This window comes from Cupressus sempervirens, chromosome 8, assembly GCF_028749045.1.
Source record: "Cupressus sempervirens isolate cs-2001-9-10 chromosome 8, ASM2874904v1, whole genome shotgun sequence".
Taxonomy (NCBI): domain Eukaryota; kingdom Viridiplantae; phylum Streptophyta; class Pinopsida; order Cupressales; family Cupressaceae; genus Cupressus; species Cupressus sempervirens.
The window spans coordinates 314,522,967-314,548,442 of record NC_143125.1 but is presented as its reverse complement, the minus strand read 5'-3'; the positions used below and the strand labels follow the sequence as shown (position 1 = coordinate 314,548,442).

Genomic DNA, 25,476 nt, shown 5'->3' with positions numbered 1-25,476 from the left:
TATATTATCAAGGTGTCATGCCCAAAATATAAGGGCAAAAACTCAAACAAATTTTTTTTTTTTTAAAGAAGACTTTAACCCAACATCTAGACTAACCATAGATAAACACGTGCAATAGAGGCAACTTTGCTATCGGTTAAACTATTTGTATTTTAATTTTATAATTTCCTCCAACATACTTATAACCATCTAATTTATTGACCTATCATTTATAATAACGATTGAAGACTAGACTTTATTCAATTCAATTCAATTGTTAATTAACTCTACACTTTATCCTAATCCATTATAAAACGTACGTTCAACATTACATTGCAACTATTGTGATTAATCTAATTTAATTCACAATATTATAAAACTAGTTAATAGAACACTAAAATTATTATAATATGCAAATTGCAAATTTGAGAACTTTTAAATTAGAGCTAGAAAATATTTTAACAACTAAGACACTATTTTGTACTAATGTCTATAATAACATACAAACATTGAATCACTTTCTAATATTATCGAGACTCCTAATCTATTCTTAATTTAAAATATTAGCAATCTAAAACTAACTAAATGTCATTCTTCCTAGATTGCATACTAATATACTACACTTATGCAACATATAATACTAGACCAAGTTTCAAATGACTTTATTGAAATCTACTTATTTATTTAATTAACAATTTAAAACCCCTCATATTTAAGATGAATCAGAAATCTAAATTCTATCTAACTTTTAATTAACAAAATTTAAAATGACATATACTAATTACATAAAATAAATAACAAAGCTAACATTTAATCATAATAAATAATTTTGGACTAATTTAAATATCTTTTACTATAACTAAAAGAATATAAAGATTAACATTATTAAAAACTAATGTTACTAATCTCCTATACTAACTAACATAATACTAATATTTAATATACAACCAAAATAAAATATATAAACTAACTAATGAATAGCTACACCTATACATGCTTACATAAAAATAATAACTAACAATATCTAACAACCAACAATACTAACTTAGTCTAAACACCAACTAGCAACTACACTTCACAAATAAATAATTAAAAACAATTAACAATTATAATACTAATTTACCCCAAATCTAATACCTACCCCTACCCCCTATGCCAAGTGGGCTGACCCAAGGGTCTGCGTGTTACCCCACGTCCTGACATCTGACGCGGGCCTGTCCCCACTGATAATGCATGAGGGGTGGTGAAGCCAAAGACCAACACATGGTAAGGAGTGTGGTGTTTGGAGGAGTAAATAAGGTAAGGTTTAAAGTTAAAGGACTCTACTTAAACATCTTCCCTTGCTCCTCCAATGTGACATGACCGTTGTACTTGTTGCAGACGGTTGGACAAATTGTCACGCCTGGCATTGAGATGGTAAGGTAAGGATGGAGGGGGGAAAGTTAATAAGGGTAATAAAGAAATAAAGTTTATTAGGTGGGTCTTATGGAAAGGAAGGGGGGGGGGGGGGGGGGGGAAGAGAAATCTAGCATATAATATTACTTAAAACAATTTTATTTACTTTTATATATACTGGATTTGAATAAGGTTTATTTGTTGGAGAATCAGGATAGGAATATTCTCTGTAACTTGGGGGGGGGTAAATAATTTTTTTCTCCATACATTTTCCAGAGGTCTTTTAAGCCTGGAGATGCAAATTTTTTTGAAAGTCCATTTTCTAAGTGTTGATCTATAAATATTTTCTTATTGTGATATCCTAGGAATGGTATCTATCTATTGACAACATTGATTCCCTTATTCAAATATACTATTATAAAGAGGTGTATAAAATTATTCTTTTCTCCTATAATTCAGGTCTCAACAATTAACATGTAACAGGGTGTATGTTCCATTTTTTTGAAATTCAAGGAGATACATAATCTCATAATCAAATTGATTTTTTTTTTGTCCATTATGAAACTTAACAAGAAGAGAGATAACTTCGAGATCACAATGTCGGAATTTTATTACATCTTAATGCTTAAACATTGAATTGAAATTTCAACATATCAAATTGCTTTTCATTAACATAATTGTTGCTTTTCATTAACATGATCGAAAACTTGGAAGTCCATAATTCAGAGTCATTATCTATCAATCTATTTTCTCACAACATATGCAAAATTTGAAATCACATGAGAGCAATACAAGGAGGTTTTCATAATCCTTTTTTTTCTATTATTCATCTTGGTTCAAGGCTCCATCGGGAAAGAACCAGTAAGAAAACCCGATGTCTTTGCCAATACATCAAATTTCAAACACATTTTACATAAATTCAAATACATTTTACATAATATTACAATTCAAATGAAATCTCTTCTAAAATCATCACAAGTGCTTTCTTCCAATATCTTCAATTCTTCAAGGAACACAAGGGGAAGACAAGAGCTGACCCGGGGTAAAACATCACAACATCAAGAGCAATTCAAGCATACACCCCAACCCGGTGATTCACAATAGGTCCAACCATAGAACTTGACTAGGGGGGAGGTGGATTTTCCCAATGGGAGACGTCAATCACCATGCCATAACATAGCCCTTTCGGGGCTAAAACTTCAAGAACTTCCGTTCTTCTACAAGGCCCTTTCGAGGCTAATACCATAAGGATTTTCATTCCTTTCCATATTCAAGAATTCACAATATCAAACAAGGCATGTGATGACAAGTAGGGGCCCATACACCCTACCCTTTTTCCCTCCTCTCACCATGAGAGGAGACTCTACACCATTGAGGTCCAACTAAGGCCCTACCCCTATACATGGCCACTTCTTCCCTATCCAAGGGTGAGTAATGCCAAAACAATCCATATGGAATCCCCTCAAAAACAAATCAACAACACAATACTTTATGCAAGATTCAAGCATGAAAAACATGAAGAACAAAACCAAAAGAGTGAAGAACTCCTAGCTTCACAAAATGTTATGGCAAAATGGTAACTTGAGAAGAGCCTTTCCCTTTTCTTCCTTCAATCTTCAAACTTTCTCTAAAACTAGAGATTGGGTAACAACCCCAAAACTCCTCCAAAATCCTCTAAGTATGATCCTTAACTCAACTAGACTTCAAGCAAACTCAAGATGGAGTTTTGAGTACAACTCAAGTAGATGACAATCCATTTTCGCAATCCATCAAAAATAGGGCTTTTGAGTGACTCTAAAAGTCAAACTAAGAGGCTAAGGGGTGGAAAGTACTCCCCACCCATACCCTTACCCCTAGGGCACTTAAATTTGATGTTTTTAAGCCTTAAAGACATAATAGGAACAATTAAAAGCTAGGAGAATAATAAAATCAAATAACAACCTTTTAAAGATAAACAACGCAAGGATAGCATATTTAAACAAGGGGTTCAATTTTGTCTTTCCTTTAGGTTTCCCGGCTACATGTCCTGCACACTCATTGCACACATCAGTAGGTTCAAGAAATCACATGCATTATGAAATTTACGTATCAGAAAAATCATATAAATTAAAACCTCCATTTTTCTAATGATCAATTATTTATCTAATTCTACTCATATTCCCGACCATTTGAATTATATAATCAAAGTGTTAGTTTTGCATTCATTTACTTTATCATCATACATGTTCGTAAAGCATTAAATGACGAAATCAAATACCTAAAAGTAAAGCATCACACATCATAAATATTATAATAATGTTCAGTGCATCAAATAATGTTCTGACGTATTGAGTCATGAGTATCAAAATAATAATGTATCATCGATGCTAGGATGGGTCGGGGCGAAGCCTCACACAAGGGAAAGATGAGCCAACCCCATTCTTGCTCTCAGTAAGGATATTTGGGAAGCTTCTTCATAATTGTTTGATAGATTCAGGAGCATTGAGTAATGTCACGCCTTTGACTATTTGTAGAAATTTGGGAATCATGCCTTTGGGAAGGGTACCCAATTGGATAAGACAAAATTGGCGGTGGTAGGTGAGCTACACAATATACACATGTAGTTGGCATCTAATCCGAGGATCGAATACATGGTAGATATTTCAATGGTAGATGTGGCCGATACTTATGGTTTGATCCTAGGTAGGGATTGGGCTAGAAGGTTGAATGGATACATGGCACTTGACTTTTCTCACATGTGGCTTCCATGGAGAGGACTTGCCAACCAAATCAGAATCGATAGCACCCCAAGGTTGAGATTGACAGTTACTAAGTATGAGGAATCAAATGACATATTGTTTGTGGAAACAAGTATGAACATATATAGACCTAAGAAGACAAAGGTACTGATTTTGAATATCATAAGTGAAGGGAGGGATTCCACTGAGATCTTGATTGAGTCGGATCTCGACGCTTCATCCGATGATGGTGAAGGCATGTTTGAGAATTTTAAGAACTTTGTGATTAAGGCTATACAACAAGGAGTGGAGTTGGGTAACTGAACATCAGTAAGAGACTTATTATTGCCCAACTGGTGCAGAATCCACAATGCCTTCCATTCGGAATTATCTTGCACTTTGTTCACAATTGCCTTAAAACAAGTAGAAAAGAGAATCCCAGAGGCACTAAAACAAGATGATCAACATGGCAAACAAAAGGTTGAAACTTTACAAGTTGATGAAGCAAAAAGTAACATGAAACAAAGAACCAAACTACACCACCTAACTTAAAAATGAAGAAAAATGATGAATCAGACAAGTCCAAGGTCTCCCAAAAAGATCATCAAGAAAGTGAAGGAGTATGGACTCTAAGGTTCGATGGTTCCAAAACTAGGCAAGGGGCTAAAGCCGGATTTGAGTTAGTCAGCCCAATAGGGGCAACGTATCTGGAGGTTACATAGATTGCAATTCCTATGCACCAACAATATGGAAAAATATGAAGCTTTGATTTTAGGCTTGTTGTGCGCTATCAAGAAAGGTGCCAAGATACTTCACATACTTGGAGATTCGTATTTAGTAATTGAGAAAGTAAAGCAGAAGTTCACTTGCCATGACAAGAGATTGAAAAGATATATAAACAGAGTTTGGGATTTGATAGAGGACTTTGATGCCTTCAATATCAAGTTTAGCTATAGAGCAAGTAATCAGGTAGCTAACACACTCGCACAAGCTGCAAGCTCACTAGCACCAATTAAGTTGGACGGCTTAAAGAAATTTAGAGTTGAGTTAGCATCGGTCCCATCAGTACCACATAATGTCAAGAACTTCCAGGTGTTTGAAGATGATAGACATATCCTCAACTTCTTGACCAATTCAGATGTTTTCATAGCACAAATCATTGATGAAGTGGATGAAAAAGCATAAACCAATTTTGAAGGAATTATGAGCTTGAAGACAAATGCTATTCCAAAGGGAATGATTGAGTTAGAAAGAATATTCAACATGGACCAATTCAACAATGTGCCATATCAATCCACAGGGGGTGATGAATGCGAAAAGGTAAATTTGCAAACAAAGGATTGTCCCAAAATAATTCACATTGGGAGAGTTTGCACACTTAAGGAGAAGGCGGATATACTGAGTTTGATGAGGGAATTCCCATATGTGATTGCTTGTGAATATGAAGATTTGAAAACACATGATCCTTCCATCATCACACATACAATTCCATTGAAGGAAGGAAGTAAGCCATTCAGGTAGCGACAAAGGCCAGTCAAACCTTTGTTCGAACCATTAATATTCCAAGAAGTAAAGAAGCTGCTAAATGCGCGGATCATCTTCCCAGTGAGGCATTCAACGTGGGTCGCCAATCTTGTCCCAGTTGAGAAGAAAAACAGAGAGATAAGGTTATGTGTCAATTTCAGGAATTTGAACAGAGCATCCAAAAAGGATAATTATCCATTGCCATCATTAAATGAGGTCTTGCAAGTTGTAAACGGAGCACAGATGATGTCATTTATGGATGGGTATTCGGGGTACAATCAAGTGATTATTGAAGAAGAAAATTATTGCTTAAAGTAATACCAAAATTGCTTCTCTTTATCATTGTTGTGACTTGCATGGTGATTAAGAACACTTGGTGTTATTGCATGGTTTCTACTTCCAATAGTTAGAGTTAAATTTCATTGAAGTTGTTAAAGTAGATTTTATTTCAAGAAAGTTGTTAAGAATAAGAGTAGATGGATAGTTGTATGGTGATATTAGTGGATGTTTGATAGGGATCTATAAACTAGGTCACTAGCATCCTAGCAGTTGGTTAGGAAGCCTTGCGTGGTAATCTAGTCTTTTTTCCCTTGAATCATTGCATCTATGGAGGTAGAGACATTGGTAAGCTTCCATTAGATTCGATCCCCGTCCATTTGCTAATCTTTCCATTCATAGGAGTAGGAGTAAGGCAGCGAGTAGTGTAGTAGTTAGAGTTCAATCGAGAAGAAAGTTAGGAAGGCATAAGTCATTTTAACACGCAACCTCCATCATCACCATCAACATTATATGGCGCTCATATACTTTACAACACTAGATTCATCACCATCACAGCAAAAGTCCAAACTATCCTTGAATGAACAACGTAAGGCTGCCTACGTGATTAACTAAAAAAGCACATTAATATAATTGAGTTAGTATCCACAGGTGTAAGGAACCTTGGAGTTTTTCTCATGTTCTTCATGAGTATTTACTTTTCAAGAGAGGGATTGAGTGTTTGATATTCCATATCAAGTATTCAATTTCTATATGTTATGTAGTGGTACAAAATTGACATCAACAAGTTGCCCTAGGTGCTCAAAACTGTCCTAAATGTCTTATCCTCCTTATAAACATTATCAAACTCACTTATTATGGAAGAATCTCCTATGATTTCTAGTTTGTAGTGAATGTATGCCCTAATATCCTCCATGATTAAAACTCCATCCAGAATTTTTGAAAATGCCTTGACAGGATCATCTTGCAAAGGTGCAATAGGGTTTCTTTTGAACTTATGCCTAGGTTCCTGCAAAATATCATGTACTAGCGAAGGATCCATTTCCATGATATTCAGCTTCAAATTTACTTCAGAAATTAACCTTGCAATCGAAAAATACCTCTAGAATCACAATTTTAGGGCTTTGATAGGAATCCAATGAATTCACTTTTAGAATCCTTCAAATCTCTTTTCAATTTCTTTGTTGAGTTCCTCTAAGATCCAATCGATCAAATGGTGACTGAATTGATTGATTCCAACCCTTAAATCTACCAAAATTTGCATCTGTATTAATTGTTCAAGTACGCACAAAAAATTTGGTACTCTATCTTGTAGTCTAGATTTCTTTTTTGTGGTCTTATACGATCATATTTTCTTATGCGCTCTCAGCTCTAGCTTCTTAACAAGATTTCCATGCTTCCCTCAAGTGCACAAAACTTGATTATTCCAATAAGGGGTCTGATGAATTTCCAGTGTATTATCCCATGTTTCCTTATAAAGATGAGTGCTTAAGTTGATAAGTGGTTTTCAACTACAATTACTGAATTCATCTTTTTCTCTGATGTGCCTTTTGTCTTTTCTACCCATACCATAGCGTTTGTAGATGTTCCTTCTCTAACAAATGTTTTATTTAGACCTTCAACTTGCTTTCCTTTCACATTCTCATTCCTTATTAAATTCATATTCTGTGATCTCATGTTAGGTGTTCTCATGTTATTCATTCTACAAAATCTTGCTGTATGTCCCTAATTGTTGCAAATCTGACATGTTATAACTTTGTTCCCATATCTAGGTCCAAATTGATTTGTTTGTAATGTGTAATCTCTAGCAATATGCCCAAAATTGTTGCACTTATAACACATAATTCCATTTCTTGTGACATTTGTTGCTCCCAGTGGGTTACTAGCAGTAGTGTAAGTACTTTCATATATTCTATTATCATTATTATATTTAGGTTTCCTACATTCATTAGATTTATGTCAATAAGAAAAACAATTATATCAATATCCAGAAAGGGGTTTAGTATATTTACCTGTCCGGTCCTTCTTCATTTGTCCAAGCTGATTACCTGCAAAGCATCTTCCATTGAATTGTTGCTTTATTTCTTCAGATTGTTCAGGTTGATTAGGTACTTCTTTGTTTAGATCTTCTTGTTAATTAGGTTGTCGGTTGACTAGATCTTGTTCCTCAGTAACGTCAAATCCTTTAAATGATTCTCCTTGAACATATCCAATCTCTATTTTGTCTCCAACAAGTCTTTGTGCCATAATTTGCTCATCAGGTTTCTCAGTGCTTGAATATAACTTCTCAAGATGTTACTTTGTTTGTGTAAGTTCTCCTTTAACAATAGTGTTGTACTTCTCAAGTTCTGTATACTGGAACTTTGTAGTCTCAAGTTCATATGTCATCTTGGTAAGTTTGGATTTTAGATCTGCATTATCAGATCTCAAATCTGACTGACTTTTCTTCTCATCTTCATCATGCTCATCTTTAAATTTGTCATTCCAAGTTCATGTTTCAGCATTTCATTCTCCCTCAGCCTTGAAGCTGCCTCACTATCCTTGATTTGATCATGTGACTCTTTATTTTTCAATCTAGATGATTCAATCCATTCTTTCATTTTCTAAATGAAATCTTGTGCATCTCTACGTTTGATCTTCAGTTTGTTTCTTTCCTCTGTAACTGTATCAAGTTCCTCAAAAGCTTCCTTAAGATTCTTTTGCAATTGATCCATATCCATAGAGATCTTACTGAAGCTGCTCACCCTCCTTTGAGTAACTGTGCTCTGATACTAATTGTTAGAAATAGGGAATGCTGAGGGCGAGGGGTAAATTAGTGTTCCACAAACTTTTGCCCAACTATGGATATTATTAACAATTTCTAAACTTGCATATATGATCAAACTAAAAGTAAATATAACCGTAACACATAACACCATTATTTGTTAACTAGGGCAACCTTGGCCAAGGGAAAACCCCGGTGGGGATGGTACCCACAAAATGATCCACTAATCAAAAATATGTTGTGAAAAATATTCACTATATTAGGAGTCTACTACATCCGTATAGTGTATCTATCCTTATTAGAGGACTAGGCCTTGTTAGATGCCTCAACCCTGTTAGGAGTTGGTATTACAATACAAAAGTATGCAAGAAGAGTCCCTTGCGCAAACATGCAAACACAACTTTACAATGCTATCAATAGAGATAGATACAAAAACCTTTATACAGTGCTGATATCTGATCCGTTCTTTTGGTTCCTTCTTCAAAACTGATCATACAATAATTATGCTCTTTACAAGCATCGAATTCTCATCTATACTGATCATAAAAAGTGCGCATTCAAACATTATATCATTACAATACAATGCCACACTTCGCTAATCCAAAATGTTTTTCCTTTATACCAGATGCTTTCATTCTGTCGGCCTTGCAACTTGATACTTCATTAAATATTTTGTATTATCTTTTGCCATGCGTGGGTTAACATCTAGGATGTCGTAACAACATTGTCAAGTAATTGTTTTGGTAAATCAAAACAGTTCCTTAACCAAAATGCCTTTATTCTGCCTTTAACTTTGTTCTGTCCTAGTAAACTGTTACTGGTAAATCTTCAATAACTCTGTCCATGCATAGCCAAACCTTAAGTGCTTTTACCCATGTGCCATACACACTGTGTTCTTCCTTCTGTAAGTGCACATAAGCTCAAGTGCTTCCAGTGAATTGTGCTAAACAAAATAAGCTAATTGTACACTGCTCTGCTGATATGTACTTAGACAATTTTCTAAATTATTATGCCTTCAGACTTATCCTTTCATTTTGCCTTCTCAAAGTAAGCTATATGTGGCCATAAATTTCAACCCTGACATACTACCTTAACCAAATTGCCAACAGAAATAAGTATCAAGTTTTTGGAACCATGATCCCGCTGATGTACTGCTTGTCCCATCAAAATTGTGGATTGTAATCGTTCCCAACCAATGCTGGATATCCTTTCCTTCCACATACCGCTTCTTTGTATGCCTTCTTCTCGTTTTTAGTCTGCAATATTTAGTGAAAGTCATGTCATTTTAGACTGCTTCATTTAAGGCATTTTATTCAACATGAAGTCAGTTCATTTCATTAGCTTGATCAGGTTGACCTTCACCCACATCCCCCTTTGACAAGAATCTTGCTTTGAATGACCTCATAATCACTGATGCGTTGTCATGTTCTACAGTGGACTTCTCCCCATTAGAGTTGCTTCCTTCATCCTTGTCATTTGCAGATTTATTTAAGTCTGCCGCTGATTGAGATCTCTCAACAATTGGACTATCTCCCTCAGTGTTTTGGATATGTTAAATGAAATTCTTCCAACCTTTTAAAGAAGGCTCCTGCACTCTTTTTAGTACCCAATGGAGGCTTTTTTCTCTCTCTCTTCTGATACCGGTGTTTCCTTTCACTCATTCGCCTTCCCCAGGCTGGTAGGATCAGAAGCTCTGATAGAACTTTAAAACCTTCTTTAGTCTGTCCTTAGCATAGTCATGCACTCAACTGTATTTTTCAGTTATGTCTAAGTTGGAACTGCTGTTCAAGTCCTTTGCATAAATAGAGTTTACATAGATGACAAAATATTCAGAACATAGTTGCATATTGAATACCAACAATAGAATGCGCATGCAGGTATCAACTAAACTGGAAAATATGCCTTCTTAAACCATCAATGCAGATACAAATATTTTTATATTCAGAACAGCATTCAATTGAAAAGCTTGGTCTTCAAATAAGAACAATATTAAGTCTTGAGCATATAATTTATCCTAGTATACATTGCATTGATAACCATCAGCAGTTAAATTAAAAAGAGCCCATTTCAAAAGCTCGCAACTATATATTGATTGGATGAGACTATTGATTGGAGGGAGCTTGGTGACAGATATCTGCTTGGAGTTCATTGTTGACCTGTCATGCCACACAGAACACTAACAACAATAAATATTATGCATGGTATGGTTAACATAAGTTATACACTGCACAGAGATATCTCAAACAATGACAAGTCTTCTAAAGTGATGCCCTGGAAGTATGCATTCCACACCAAACAAGGATACAGCTCCAATAATTCTTTCCTCATGAACCAAGAAAAACTGTTTCTTTGATTGCCCAGAGACCAGCAGTGGAAAGATGAATCACGATCTTATTCAGCAATTATTTTTTCAACTCTTGGAATAGTCTTTTTCCCTCGACTTTGTACTCTTTAATGTCAGGAGGAGAAATATTTGATACCTGCCTGCAATCCACATTTTAACCTTTGATCTACAATATGACAAATAAATCATCCAGCATATCATTTGTATGAAGTTAAATACATCACATATACACAATTTTTAATTTATAATAAGGAAATACATATCTCTCTCTCTCTCTCTCTCTCTCTCTATATATATATATATATATAGAATCCAAATCCCTATCTACATGTGATAATCAATTAATACAAAACAATATAACATATTACTCATCCTTTATGTGCGACTTGAAGTTTAAGAGAGGCGCAAATGCCCATTGGACATACACATGGTATGAAAAAAATGGCGATTTTTTATCAGCAACCATTTTAATTAACTATTCTTGCTTACTATATTTCCAGCTTGGCGCATAAGTCTTATTTTGATAAACAAAGAGAATCTATGGAGGTATTGTATGATTATTGTTTTCATGAACATAAATAAAGGCTTGATGTCTCAAATTAATAGGTCTTCTTTAAGTTGTATTTGTTATATTAAAAGTGTGCCAATGCCAATCTTTAGGTCTATAAAATATTGTATTGGTTGTGCATTTCAAAAGAAATCCTAGCTGAATTCTTTTTATTTATATAAAAATTTGAATTTGTAGCCACTAGAAATCTTTACTTCTGCCTTGGTCAAAGAATTGACTTTAGAATTCTTGGATTCATGTGTTTTTGTTTTAGGTCCGAGACCCACGTGCAACACATAATTGTTGGGCTTACAAGGTAGGTGGTATTAGTAAGATCAAAGTGATTTCTCAACTTCTGCTGACATTATGAGGTTCTTGAGGTTACATAAATCTAAGAGAACTCTCACCAATCTCTCTCTCTCTCTCTCTCCCTCTCCATTTCTTTGCATAAATACAGCTTGGGGAGCTGTATCGATTCAATGATGATGGGGAGCCTGCAGGCACAGCTGGCAGGCCAATCCATTCTGCAATTGTTGCTTCAGGACTAGATAGAATAATGGTGGTGGTAACCAGGTAAATGATTAAATATCGTCCATCACATTTGAATTGAAGAAGGAAGTTGACATAATAGTTGAGGAGCTTTTGCTTAATTCTTTGCAGGTGCATGTTTCTTTTGACAAATTGACAATGTATATCTTATTGCAGGTACTTTGGAGGGATCAAATTAGGAGCTGGAGGGTTGGTAAGGGCATATGGAGGGGTCGCTTCGGACTGCTTAAAAGAAGCACCAAGTTGTGTGGTCAAATCTAAGGTCACGGACTTCCAGCTTTGTGGCTTCTCCTGGATAACTCCTTTTGAATTTCATTTTGTTAAAGAGTTCCTGCTGGTACTTTCCAATATGTTCATATTGTCAATGGTCCTGCATTTACAAATTTCGTTGAAAAGTGGTTGGTTCATTTGGTGACTGGAGAATGAAATATGTTCAAGATTTAAAACAATATTTTTTAATCTGAATCACTAGACTCAATTTTAATGATTGCAATCTGGCTGTCAAATTAAGTTTGGGTTCTGTTTGTATATCAAACTCTTCTCGAGAAAATCTGATCATGCCATTATATTTCAATGATCTCTTGTTTATAAAATGATTTGAGTAAATAAAATAGAAGATATTATGTCATATTGGAGCCTCTTTAGGTAACAAGTCTCCACCTACAGTATTGAGTTATGCTACATGATACTTTAGTTTAATAGTTTGTATGAATCGGTTTATCTGTTGTGTAGGTTGCAGTGACTCTGGAAGTGCCTTTTGACTTTTTAGGCAACATCTATTCTCTGGTGAGTTTCTTAAGAAGCACAATCTATTCATGGAAAGATTTTATATTTTATTCTTTGTTTAACACACCCATTTTATAGTTTAATACAATTATATTATCTGTTATACCAAATGCAATTCTCTGTGAAATGCTTGTTATTTGCAATCTGATACTTGCAGTTTTAATGTGTTGCATCTAAGATAAATTAATAAAATGACATCAGAAACTGCACTTTATTTAAATTTAAATTATCTATATGGAGCCAAATTCTATTCTTTTGATTATTACTATTGTGATAGTCTTTCAGCAAGAGACATCAATCTCCTTGGGTACGATAATGTGATGAGTACTGGAACTTCTTGAATCAGATCTAATTTTTCTTAAAAATTGGTTGGAAATTTCACCAAAATCTCCCCTAACATATGTTCAATATATCTCTTAGGTCTGCTGAAAATTCTTCTCCATATCTGCTCACAATATACATCAATTTCTGCTAATAGATCTGCTATAATATTTCTCAGAAGTCTGCAATATTGTCTTTTATAAGTTTGCTATAATATCCCTTCATAAATCTGCAACAATGTCTTTCATAGGTCTGCTATAAAAGACAGAGATAGAGAGGCTATTTTGTCCTATTGATTATTCATCATGGATATCGAATATGTTGCCTGGTAGTAAACCTGATTGGCATATTCAAATATGCATTGATTTTCACAATCTCAATAAGACATCTTTAAAAGATGATTCTGTTGAAAGCATGAATGCTGATGATACTTTTATGGGGGAGTATTGTAAAAACATGATTAGATCATTATCATGATGATATGTTACATTCATGATTGTGTTTGTCATTGATGTCAACATAGCAATTTTCTGTGGTATCTGACAGAAGAATAGTGCAACGATCAAGTTGGTATGGACAAATTGTTGAGCATTTTCATTAAGCGAGGTTAAAAGGAGATACTTCTAAGTGTCTAATATATGCAGCTAACCTCGGAAGCATAAGATATTAAGTTTGGAAGAAGTTATGCAAGTTTTGGTGAAGACTGTTCTGAGATAGAGTTTACAGAAGCATGTTCTGGTAACCTTGTTATATCTCTTAGCAAAATTGATATTCTGAGAAGCCGAAGTTAAAGATGTGTAGAAGACATTCTGAAAATGACGTGGCTAAGCTCGCTCGTCATAATGTCACACATACGGAAAGTTATTCAAGCTACAAGGCAAAAGATTAATGTTATCGCTAAGTGTAATGTATTCTTAATGAGGTCTTATAATAATTAATTGAGAAGGTGTAATAGCTGACTCAGGGAATTGTTTTATGGATTCAGTATAAAGGAAGGACTTTCCTTTATCATGTATGGAATGTATGAATGATTGCAAGAAGCATGAAGAGCGGAATGCGAAGATAAGTAGAGCAGAGCGAAGTTGGAGACAACTTCATTGCCAAGGTTTTATTATGAGATCCGAGGTTTGATATTTGGATCCGAGGTTCGTGACCTAGTCTACAAGGTCAAACAGTGATTGGTCCGGTTGACAGGACAGAGAAAAGAGGTTAAAGCACAATACAAACAATTATTCTGCAAGGAATAGTTGAGAGATCAGTTGGATAGTGATTCTAACCTTGTTAGGAGTTGTGATTTCCCTAGTTAACAAAATATGGTGTTATGAACAAGTTTTTTGACTTCAAGAGTCATGATGGAGGCATTGTTAGAGTTTGAAACAATGCAGCTTGCCATGTTAAAGGTAGTGGATCTATAACTCTTGATGGTAAGACTAACAATGAGTATGTATATTTTGTTGATGGTTTGAAACACAATCTTTTGAGTGTTGGACAACTAGTGGATAATGGTTATTAGTTACAATTCACAGAGAAGACATGCATGATCAAAGACAAAGATGGAAAGGTAATTGGAACATGAACTAGATCTAGAGGTAATGTATTTCAGCTGAATCCCACTGAAATGACATTTTGGTTGCAAAGGTAGATGACAGTTGGTTATGGCATAAGATATTTTGTCATATAAACTTTTGATAGCATTGTGAAAACTAGTAGTATGTTTGCAGTTAGAGATTTGCCTAAGATTGTAATACCTACCAACACAATTCGCAAGGAGTGTGTACTAGCAAAGCATACCAAAACTTCTTTTCCCTGCAAGAAGTTTACTACTACAAAAAAGTTGGAGATTGTACACACAAATCTTAGTGATCCTACGAATACTAAAGGATTCTGTGGTGAAAGGTATTTCATGATTATTGTTGATGACTTTTCTAGAATGATGTGGGTTGCATTTCTTAAAGAAAAATCTGAGGCATTTGATAAGTTCAAGATATTCAAGAATAGAGTTGAGAATGAATTAGGTATGAAGATTAAATGTTTAAGATCAGATAGAGGAGGAGAGTTCAAATGAGTCTAACATCTTTTGTGAAGCTAATGGAATCAAAGGACAATTTTCAACTCCGAGAACCCCTGAACAAAATGGCATTGTAGAGAGAAGAAACAGGTCAGTAATAGAAGCAACAAGATCTATGTTAGCTGAGAATGATGTATCCAAGATGTTTTGGAGAGAAGCTACGAATACAACAGTCTACACTATGAACAAAGTGCAAGTCAGGAAAGACACAAACAAGACCCCTTATGAACTATGGTTTGGTCACTTACCTACAATTAAGTATTTCAGAATTTTTGGTAGCAAATGTTACATCAAAAGAGATGATGATGTTGGTAAATTTGATGCTAGAAGTGATGAAAGTATATTTCTTGGTTGTTCATTGAAAAACAGAGTTTATAGATGTTATAATCTGAGAACTAAAACTATTGTTGAAAGTGCAAATGTAAGAGTTGATGAGAAATTTAGGATACAAGAAAGAGTAGTTGATTACAATTCTAATGATGAGAATGTTGTTACTAAACCAAGCAATGATGAAGTATTCTTTGAGACAAACAATGATTTGCAGAATGAAGGTGAGCAAAGCCTGGAACAAAGTTCGAAACCTTCAACAAAACAAAGAGTTAAGATAACAACTACTTTTGGTAAGAATATGACAAAGAATCGTCCACTAGAGCAAATCATCAGAAGCAGAGATAAAGGTGTGATGACAAGAAGCAAAATCAATGAAGAACTATGTTTGATATCTTAAGTTGAACCAAAGAATGTAGATGAGGCATGTAAAGATGACTATTGGAAGCAAGCTATGAAAGAAGAATTGGATCAGATATTGAAGAATGAGACGTGGGAGTTGGTCCCCAGACCAGCCGACAAGAATGTGATAGGAACAAAATGGGTATTTAGGAACAAGATGAATGAACAAGGTGAAGTTGTAAGGAACAAAGCAAGATTAGTATGTAAAGGTCACTCATAGCAAGAAGGAATAGGCTATGATGAAACCTATGCTCTTGTGGCACGAATAGAAGCAGTAAAGTTATTCTTAGCCTATGTAGGACATAAGAAATTCAAAGTGTATCAGATGGATGTCAAGTCAACATTTTTGAATGGAGAACTTGAAGAAGAGGTATACATAGAACAACCTAAAGGTTTTCCTTTAACAGATGACAAGGACACGATATGCAGATTGAAGAAAGCATTGTATGGTTTAAAGCAAGCACCCAGAACTTGGTATGCAAGGTTGGACAAGTATTTAACAAAGCTTGGATTTAGCAAAGGTATGGCAGACAATAATCTATACTGGAAAGAAATAGATGATGGATTGATGACTTTGGTAATATTTGTTGATGATATCATATTTGGAGGAAATGATGATGGAAGTGACAAGTTTGTAGAAGAAATGAAGAAGGAATTTGAAATGAGCATAATAGGAGAGATGAAATACTTCCTAGGATTATAGATTGTGCAGAATAAAGAAGGAATCTTTATTTCTCAGACTAAGCAATTGAAAGATCTACTAAAAAAGTTTGGTTCGGAAACATGTAAACCAGTTGGAACGCCTATGATAGCTGGACATAAGTTATCTACAAAGGATGAGACACCTACTGTTGAGTAGAAGAAGTACAGATCTATGATTGGAGGGTTGCAATATCTGACTCACACAAGGTCGGATATAGCAAATGTTGTTGGAATTGCTGTGAGATTTCAAGCTGATCCCAGAGAAGCACATTATGCAATAGTCAAAAGGATATTTAGATACTTGAAAAGAACACCAGAGTTCGGATTGTGGTATGATAGATCTAATGATTTCACTTTATATGCTTATACTGATGCTGATTGGGCAGACATAATGGATGACAGAAAGAGCACCAGTGGTGGAGCCTTCTTTCTTGGAGGAAGATTGGTTTCTTGGTTAAGCGAGAAGCAGGACTGTACCTCACAAAGTACAACAGAAACAGAATATGTTGCAGCAACAAACAATTGTAATCAAGTTGTTTGGATGAAGCAGATGTTGAAGGATATAAGGATAGAATTCAATGAACCTGTTGTCATACATTGTGATAACACAAGCACAGTGAATATGTCTAAGAATCCAGTGTTGCATTCTAAGACTAAGCACATTTCTATCAAATATCACATGTTGAGAGAGAAAGTTGTAGAAAAGGAAATTAGATTGATGTAAGCACCAAAGAGCAAATTGCAAATATTTTCACCAAGCCTCTTCCCAAAGAGACTTCTGAGTATTTGCGAGGTATGCTAGGGGTTATGCCCCTACCTACATTTGAGTAAAAGATGGAAGAGTGCATCAATCCAGTGTTACAGAGCACTATTGTTTGTCTGGACTGAATGCTGATGCTTCCTGTATGGGGGAGTATCTGTGATGGACAAAGTCATCTAGGACTCTTGTTGAATGTTATTTTGAACAGTGTCTTTGGACACTTGAGCAAGTCCGAGATAGTTGTTGCAGAGATTGATGGTTGTTGAAACCTTTGACATTGATGTCAATGAGGGAGAGATTACAACATGAAAAATAGTTTGATATAGAGTACATTGAAGAGAGAGATTACAGTTTGATATAGAGTACATTGAGGCATATCAATGGGGAGAATGATTGATGAAGAAGATTTGAAAAGAAAGGATAACAATCTTTTACAGTTGGTATTTTTGGAACTAGATGTTTTTCATCTATGTTGCCATCAATGCCGAAGGGGGAGATTGTTGAAAGTATGAATGCTAGTGATACTTCTATGGGGGAATATTGTAGAAACATGATTAGATCATTATCATGATGATATGTTACATTCATGACTGTGTTTGTCATTGATGTCAACGCAACAGTTTTTTGTGGTATCCGACAAAAGAACAACACAAATATTAAGTTGGTATAGACAAATTGTTGAGCATTTTCACTAAATGAGGTTAAAGGGAGATACTACTAAGTGTCTAGTATATGCAGTTAACCTCAGAAGCATAAGATATTAAGTCTAGAAGAAGTTATGCAAGTTTTGGTGAAGACTGTTTTGAGATAGAGTTTACAGAAGCATGTTATGGTAAACTTGTTATATCTCTTAGCATAATTGATATTCTAAGAAGTCGAAGTTAAAGATGTGTAGAAGACATTCTAGAAATGACGTGGCTAAGCTCGCTCGTCATAGTGTCACACGTATGGAAAGTTATTCAAGTTACCAGGCAAAAGATTAATGTTATTGCTAAGTGTAACGTGTTCTTAATGAGGTCCTATAATAATTAATTGAGAAGGTGTAATGACTGACTTAGGGAATTGTTTTATGGATTCGGTATAAAGGAAAGACATTTTCCTTTATCATGTATGGAATGTACGAACGATTGCAAGAAGCATGAAGAGCAGAATGCAAAGATAAGCAGAGCAGAGAAAAGTTGGAGAAAACTTCATTGCCGAGGTTTTATTGTGAGATTCGAGGTTTGATATTTGGATCCGAGTTTTGTGACTTGGTCTACAACATCAAACAGTGCTTGGTCCAGTTGATAGGACAGAGGAAAGAGGTTAAAGCACAATACAGACACTTATTCTGCAAGGAATAGTTGAAAGATCAGTTGGACAGTGAGTTCAGCAATCTTGCCCTAGAAGATGTTTGGATAGTGGGTCCTTCTGCCTTCTACAACTCCTAATAGGGTTGGCACAACTCCTAACAGGGTTAGAATCTCCTAACAGGGATTCAGAGTCTCCTAATAGGGACTCATAAATACTAAATGTTTTAATAGACTCCTAACAGGGTCCATCCTCTAACAAGGAATATTTATATTAGTACATCATCTTGTGGGTATCATTCCCACCAGGGTTTTCCCTCTGATCAAGGGTTTCCCTAGTTAACAAATCTAGTGTAATTGTGTATGTGCATCTTATTATGTTTGCTGTTTACTTTGATTGAATGGTTAAGATTAATTAAGGTTGATAATTGTTTTAATTGGATAACTGATTCACCCTTGCTCCTCTCAGTTATCTTGGTGGACTATTGTTTCTAACAGATTCTCCCTTATCTAACATTGATATAATTGCTGATTCCATGATAAACCATGCCCTTCTATCTTTTATATATGGTTTCTTAGGATACAATCAAATTCAAATAAACCCAAAAGATCAATACAAAACTGCCTTTACTACCCCTTGGGGTACATTTCATTACGTAGTCATGCTCTTCAGATAGAAGAATGCGAGTGCTATATATCAGCTAGCGACGAGCTTGATATTCCGCGATTTCATCCATAAGATCCTAGAAAACCATGTCGATGAGATCCTGGCAAAATCTATCCTTTGCTCAAACCACATTGATAGTCTTTGGCTTATATTCGAAAGGCTTTGCCTCTATAAGATGAGACTCAATCCCTGAAAGTGTGTTTTTGGTGTGGATGTTGAAATACTTTTAGGGTTCATTACTTCTCATAGAGGGATAGATGTTGACTCTGATAAGATAGATGCCATAGAAGAACATCTCTCAACTCCGAAGTCTGCAAGGCAAAACCATAAGGAGATTTGTTGTTGGCATGTTGGCAGGTATGGATGCATAGATGCTGTCATTTATGACAACACTACATATTGATGAGGTTGCATGAAGTTAAGTTCTATTTTGGTTTTTGGTTGATATGAAAATTGTCTAAGTTAGGAGTACAAACAACAGAAGCATAGTTTTAGTTAGCGAGGTTCATTGGAGTAATATATATGGCCACAATTTTGTAATATGGTAGAATGGAGTCTGTAGATAATGTATTTATATTCGCTGGTGTTAAGATAATAGTCAGTATATGTTTTGGATGGAACACATGAAGACATGTTATTATCGTAGTGTACATAGTATATCGCAAAGACTAGGCATTTTGGCCTAAGGAATTGAATTGCCCCATCAATTTAATTACTTGGCAATGTGGGGACAACATTCTAGATGTTACCCTTAGTTAATAAGTTTTGATAATATGTTTTGAGTAAGTGTATAACACGTTTCATCATGAAGGTCGATTGGACGGAATAATCAAATCGGTATATAAGAAGGCATTTTGGATGCAAACTATAACGATGCTATGGTTATGTTATGTGAGCTTTATGTATAATGGTATATTGATGTATTTATGGTTAAATGCGATCAATTGTTGCGTGGGCATGATCAGATGTGAGATACACAAAGGACTAATTAAATATTGAAGATATTAGTACAACCAGTTTTTGTATAGTATCTATAACTCTTGTATAGATTGTATATCATTGTATGAGTAGTGAGCTCCACTGTAATGCAACTTCTAATAGGGTTGATGTATCTAGCAAGGACTCATGTACTAAATGTATGTAATAGACTCCTAACAAGGTCAACATTCCTAATAGAGTATTTTAAAATTAGTGCAATATCTTGTGAGTACCATCCCCACAAGGGTTTTCCCTTGGCCAGGTTTTCCTTAGTTAACAAATCACGGTGTTATGAGATTCATCATGTTATGTACTTTACTTTTCTGTTTACTCATTTATGCAAGTATATGGTTAAGTGCTGACCTATGTAGTTGGGCTAAAAGTATTGGAATACTAATTCACCCCCCCTCCGTGTTCTCTATTTCTAACAATTGGTATTAGAGCTTAGTTACTCAGAAGAAGTTTAACAACTTGAGGAAGATCCTATTGGATTTAACAGATTTGCAAAGTAACTATGAAGCAACACTTGACAAATTGGATCAAACAAACAATGAAAGGAAAGAATGAAGACTAAACTCAAGGATGCACAAGGGTACATTAAGAAGCTTAAGGATCAGGTTGATGTTTTGAGGACTTAGAGAAAAGAGCTGGCCGAGCAGATCAAGGAGTCAGATTTGGTTATGAAACTCAAGAAAGAAAATCAAGCACTCAAGGATGAACTTGAAGTTACATCAGTTAAGTTGGTCGAGATATTAGATGATAGAAAATAAGAGAAAGACAAACTTGAAGCAGATCTGAAAGGTAAAACTAGTGAATGCAATGATTTGAACACTTGACTTACGAAGGTAAAATCTGAGCTTACAAAAGCCTAAGGGAGATATGATAGGGATTGGATATATAGAAGGAGAGTGTTCTAAGAATTCTGAAAACTTGGTTGAGCAGGAACCTGAACAAGATCCAAATCAGATATTAGATCGGATTGAGGAACCTAATCAGCGATCTAGTGGAAGAACAAATGAGAGATCTAACATGACATCAAGAAGACCTTTGGGAATGAACAATGTCATAAACAATGGTGTTACATGCTACAAATGTAATAACTTTAGACACATAGCCATTGATTGAAGATTGTAAGTTAATTAGAATGGACCAAGGTATGGAAATTCAGTTGTTACATGTTATAATTGCAGTAATTTGGGTCGCACAGCTAAGTATCACAGATTTAATGGATTTGTGAACAACATGAGAACACGTAAGGTGAATAATGAACAAACTTTGTCCGCGTTCACATGCTTGATAGTGCTGTGGGTTTAAGTCATATCTGTAATATTCATGTGAACCAATAATCAGGAAACCATGATGTCTCAATGCAGTTTTGTCTCACTTATGAAGTATTTATGTATCTACGCAGTCCTCCTGCTAAACTCAATGACTCATGAGCCCAGTATGAAAAAAAACACGATAACTTCTTTTCACGGTATCTATAAAATCTCAACTCCGATCTCCACTTGATAGCCTATTTTTTGTTCACACACTCAACCAAGTGCTGGCATAGTCAACTAGAACCATGGAAAGGAAACACTTAACCTTCTCACCTAGAGATCAAAATAAAAACTGACACCCTGCCTCAATTTTAGCAAGAAATACTCACCCAAAGACTTCTCTTTTCATATGCCTGTATTGAGATATTCCCCTTTGGCTTCTGGTCGCGTAATAGGATGGAGATAAGAATGGTTTAATGCAACTTCCACACACATGTAAACAGCTTTTCAGTTACGTTCATAAGCATGAATCTGGGAGAAGGAATTCAAATTTGTTAGGAGTTCGAAGTGTAATGCCTAAAAGATTGTTGAACCTTTGCAACACAATCAATCCTGTTTACTGGAAACCTCACAGAAAAATTCTTAATCTAATGAAACATCTCCAACTTAATTCAGAAATAGTGCTGGGAACCTCACAACTATTACTCATTTTTAATGAAAGCATCTATTAGTTAATTAAGAATAATTGCCAGGATCATAATATTCAAATCTGTGTGCCAATCTGCCATAAAATGAATAGTCAAAACATTAAATTATCCTGAGTCTTTTCCAACTCTAAAGATGATGTCCCTTGAAGAGTTTTTGTTCCCCAGAAGCTGAAACCACTGCAAAGGTCTGCTATATTCATGCACTGAATCGGAATTGCTAGTCCCACCACCTTTAACTTGACCTGCAAATGTAACTACTAGAAATTCTTTACATTCCTTTCTTTAAATTTCCCTCAGGTAACATGAGACAAATGAAAATATTTGACTTCTTTAAAAAAGTTATACAATTGCAAGTGAAATATTAAAATCCAATTAAATGCTAGTAGGGACCATCTTAGCATTTAATTAAAAATAATGATATCAGCCTCATCAATGAGGGAGAGACATTACATTAATCTTGTGTGTTGCTTCTACATTTTGCATGGTTTCTACCTCTCTAAGTTTAGTTGAAGTTCACAGATCAAAATGGAGAAAATGTGAAGATGTATGTGAATTCTACGTCCATACCTTTTGTTGCTTGTTGATTACAAGTCATAGTGTAAGATTAGTTTGGACTTGAATAAATTCTAATTTCAATTGTGGATGTTCATTTGGGTTGTGCCATCATTGGGTATTCAGATGAATGATTATAATATGAAAATATTTTGTGCTCCCTTTGAAGATAGCATCATCTTTGTGTAGTTTTTTTTGTGGAAGCAAAGCTTGAATATAGGTATTCACTGACCGAAGCACCATCCATTGATATCATTGTCCTTAGGAGTAGCTTAGATATCTCAAACCCTTCACCCCTTTTGTCATTTTTTTGAAGTCAAGTTAGTATTCCAAGTTCTAGTGACATGGAGGAGAAGAATTGATAAAGTCTGGGAAGAATAGTGCAAGTGCTTGTGTGATTACCTGCATATCACATCATTGAATTGAGTTATATCCAACATGAATTCACGTGTATGCACTGTAAACCTTGGGGTTGCTTCATTTGATTACACATTTGTTACATTGTTTAGCATTTGAAGTTTCTTTCTTCAAGAGGATACAATATTTGGTATATTATTCTGTAGGAGTGTTCACAAACTCACATCAAAACTGCACAATATCAAGCTGAAGTTAAAAACATACGCCTACCTATTAGGGTTGATAAAAATATGCATAGAAGCTCTTAGGTTTAGTTGAAAAAAAAAATCTTTCGTATTTAGTAAAAACTACTAAACTTCAAGCCTAACCCTAATTCTAAACTAAAAATAAGTTTAAGACTGTTAGGGTTAAGTTTATTATGGTAGCTGTAGCATTAGGTCAAATGTTGCTCATTACTAAACCCTGATTATATACCAAATGCATCGGTTTATGTTTAGGATTAGGTTCAGTATAAAATCAACATTGTCTAGTTAAAATGAAATAGACCTTAAACCTAACCCTAAAGCCTTGTTTCTCTTGGGTCTGACCAAATATTGTTTGGATTATTAAAATCATAGCTTTTCTGTTCTGACCTTGCTTGGTGTTTGGGCTAGTCAACAATTACATGCAATGAATCATGTATAATTCCCTCATTTTCCACTGGTTCTATCTTAACCTAACCCTATTGGCAGGCTTGTGGTCTCTAATTTTATACATTTCTGGTGAAGTGTGGGTTACCCTCTCTCTTTGCCATAGTGTGCACAGCTATTCTGCCAACTACAATGATTATGCAGATTATTGTAGGCCTTGTCACCATGGTGCCAACATTAAACATTAATATCTCGACTATGTTTGTTAATCTTGATGTTTACCATCATGCTCTACAACCCACTAGATCATTCACCATTATATTTTCTCTTCTTCTCTTATGCTTGCTTATTTTGCTTCTTAATTTAACTGAAAGCAGGTTCTCTTCTTTACAATACAGAAGCAATCTACTAGATAAAATAAAACCATACTTGCAATGCCTACTAGAACCGCTACATACGCTATTTTATTACAGTAGAATGTATCATTATATCACATGAAAAAATATATGCTGTTTAATAATTATACATTTTTTTGCAGAGTTTTTGAAGGAAATTCTGTTTTCAGTTTCTTTATATAGTTACTATGGCTTATACATGTCTGTTTTGTCAGATTCAATCCTATCAGGTTGCAAACTTAAAGCATGAGTTTGACCAGGTTGGAAATGGCATCAACTACATCAGATTTGAAGTAGATTTTGATGAAGCTGACATGTTGGAGCTGAATATTAATAGTTCATGCAGTGGCAAAGTTAGCATCCTGAGAATCTAGACTTATATGACACTGTACACGCATCCTTATAGTGCTTCATATAGAAAATTCATTTGAATGCATTTAAAAATATTGTGATGATACACAAAGGCTGGACCAAGGATAGAACTGGGTGATTTTGAGAAGAGGTTCTGTTGGCGTGCATGTTGTGCTAGAAGTTGCACAACCCATATAACTTAATGACTATTGGCACCCGTCTATCAAGGCTGTGAGTTGTTTCAAATCAAAAGAAGATGTTTATTATTGAAGCTTAGAAGATGTCAAAACAGCAAACCAGAACTGGAATCTCGATATAAAAAGTAGTAGATAATAATATGCACTTAACAGCTTGCAAACTACTGTAGAGAATCATCTACGATGGCTTGCTGCTCTTGAGAGGGATCTCCTTCCTTAGATAATTATCTGAAGCGAATATTCCCACATTTGTTCCCCAATTGGATTTTCCTGTCCTGATTTTGTTTCCTTGTATACTTATGCAAATTGTAATTAGTAGAAATCATATCAAGATTATGCATCTTTTTCCAGTACGTACTAAGTTGGTCGATGCAATTCCTTTATTAATAACATGTCATTAATTTTCCTTCAGAGTCAGTCAAATAAATTTATAACTACATGATTCTGTTTATAGCATCTCATAATGTTGTCTCAAAGTCATCAAATAAATTTATATGTTGTTACGTCCTAAATTTTGCTTAATTTAATAATCTCCTAGCTGTTGAGAGTTCATGTGAAGTTAGTTGACCAGTAAAGTTGTTGAGATATTTGATCGCGTGAAATGGAATGTATGGTTGTTCATTATTATTTC

General features: G+C 34.9%; 1 protein-coding gene across 1 annotated transcript in view; it reads left to right on the top strand.

Annotated features, from left to right (window-relative positions):
* LOC149542650 (ribosomal protein S5 domain protein) overlaps positions 1 to 25,198 on the top strand; it is a 92,838-nt gene extending 67,640 nt beyond the window's left edge. Inside the window, exons 2-6 of the mRNA XM_089797536.1 lie at positions 11,821 to 11,862; positions 12,004 to 12,119; positions 12,252 to 12,357; positions 12,828 to 12,881; positions 24,513 to 25,198. Coding sequence (XP_089653662.1) covers positions 11,821 to 11,862; positions 12,004 to 12,119; positions 12,252 to 12,357; positions 12,828 to 12,881; positions 24,513 to 24,671 — 477 coding nt within the window. The 3' untranslated portion in view covers positions 24,672 to 25,198. The remainder of the gene's footprint in view (positions 1 to 11,820; positions 11,863 to 12,003; positions 12,120 to 12,251; positions 12,358 to 12,827; positions 12,882 to 24,512) is intronic.
* The last annotated feature ends 278 nt before the right edge of the window (positions 25,199 to 25,476 follow it).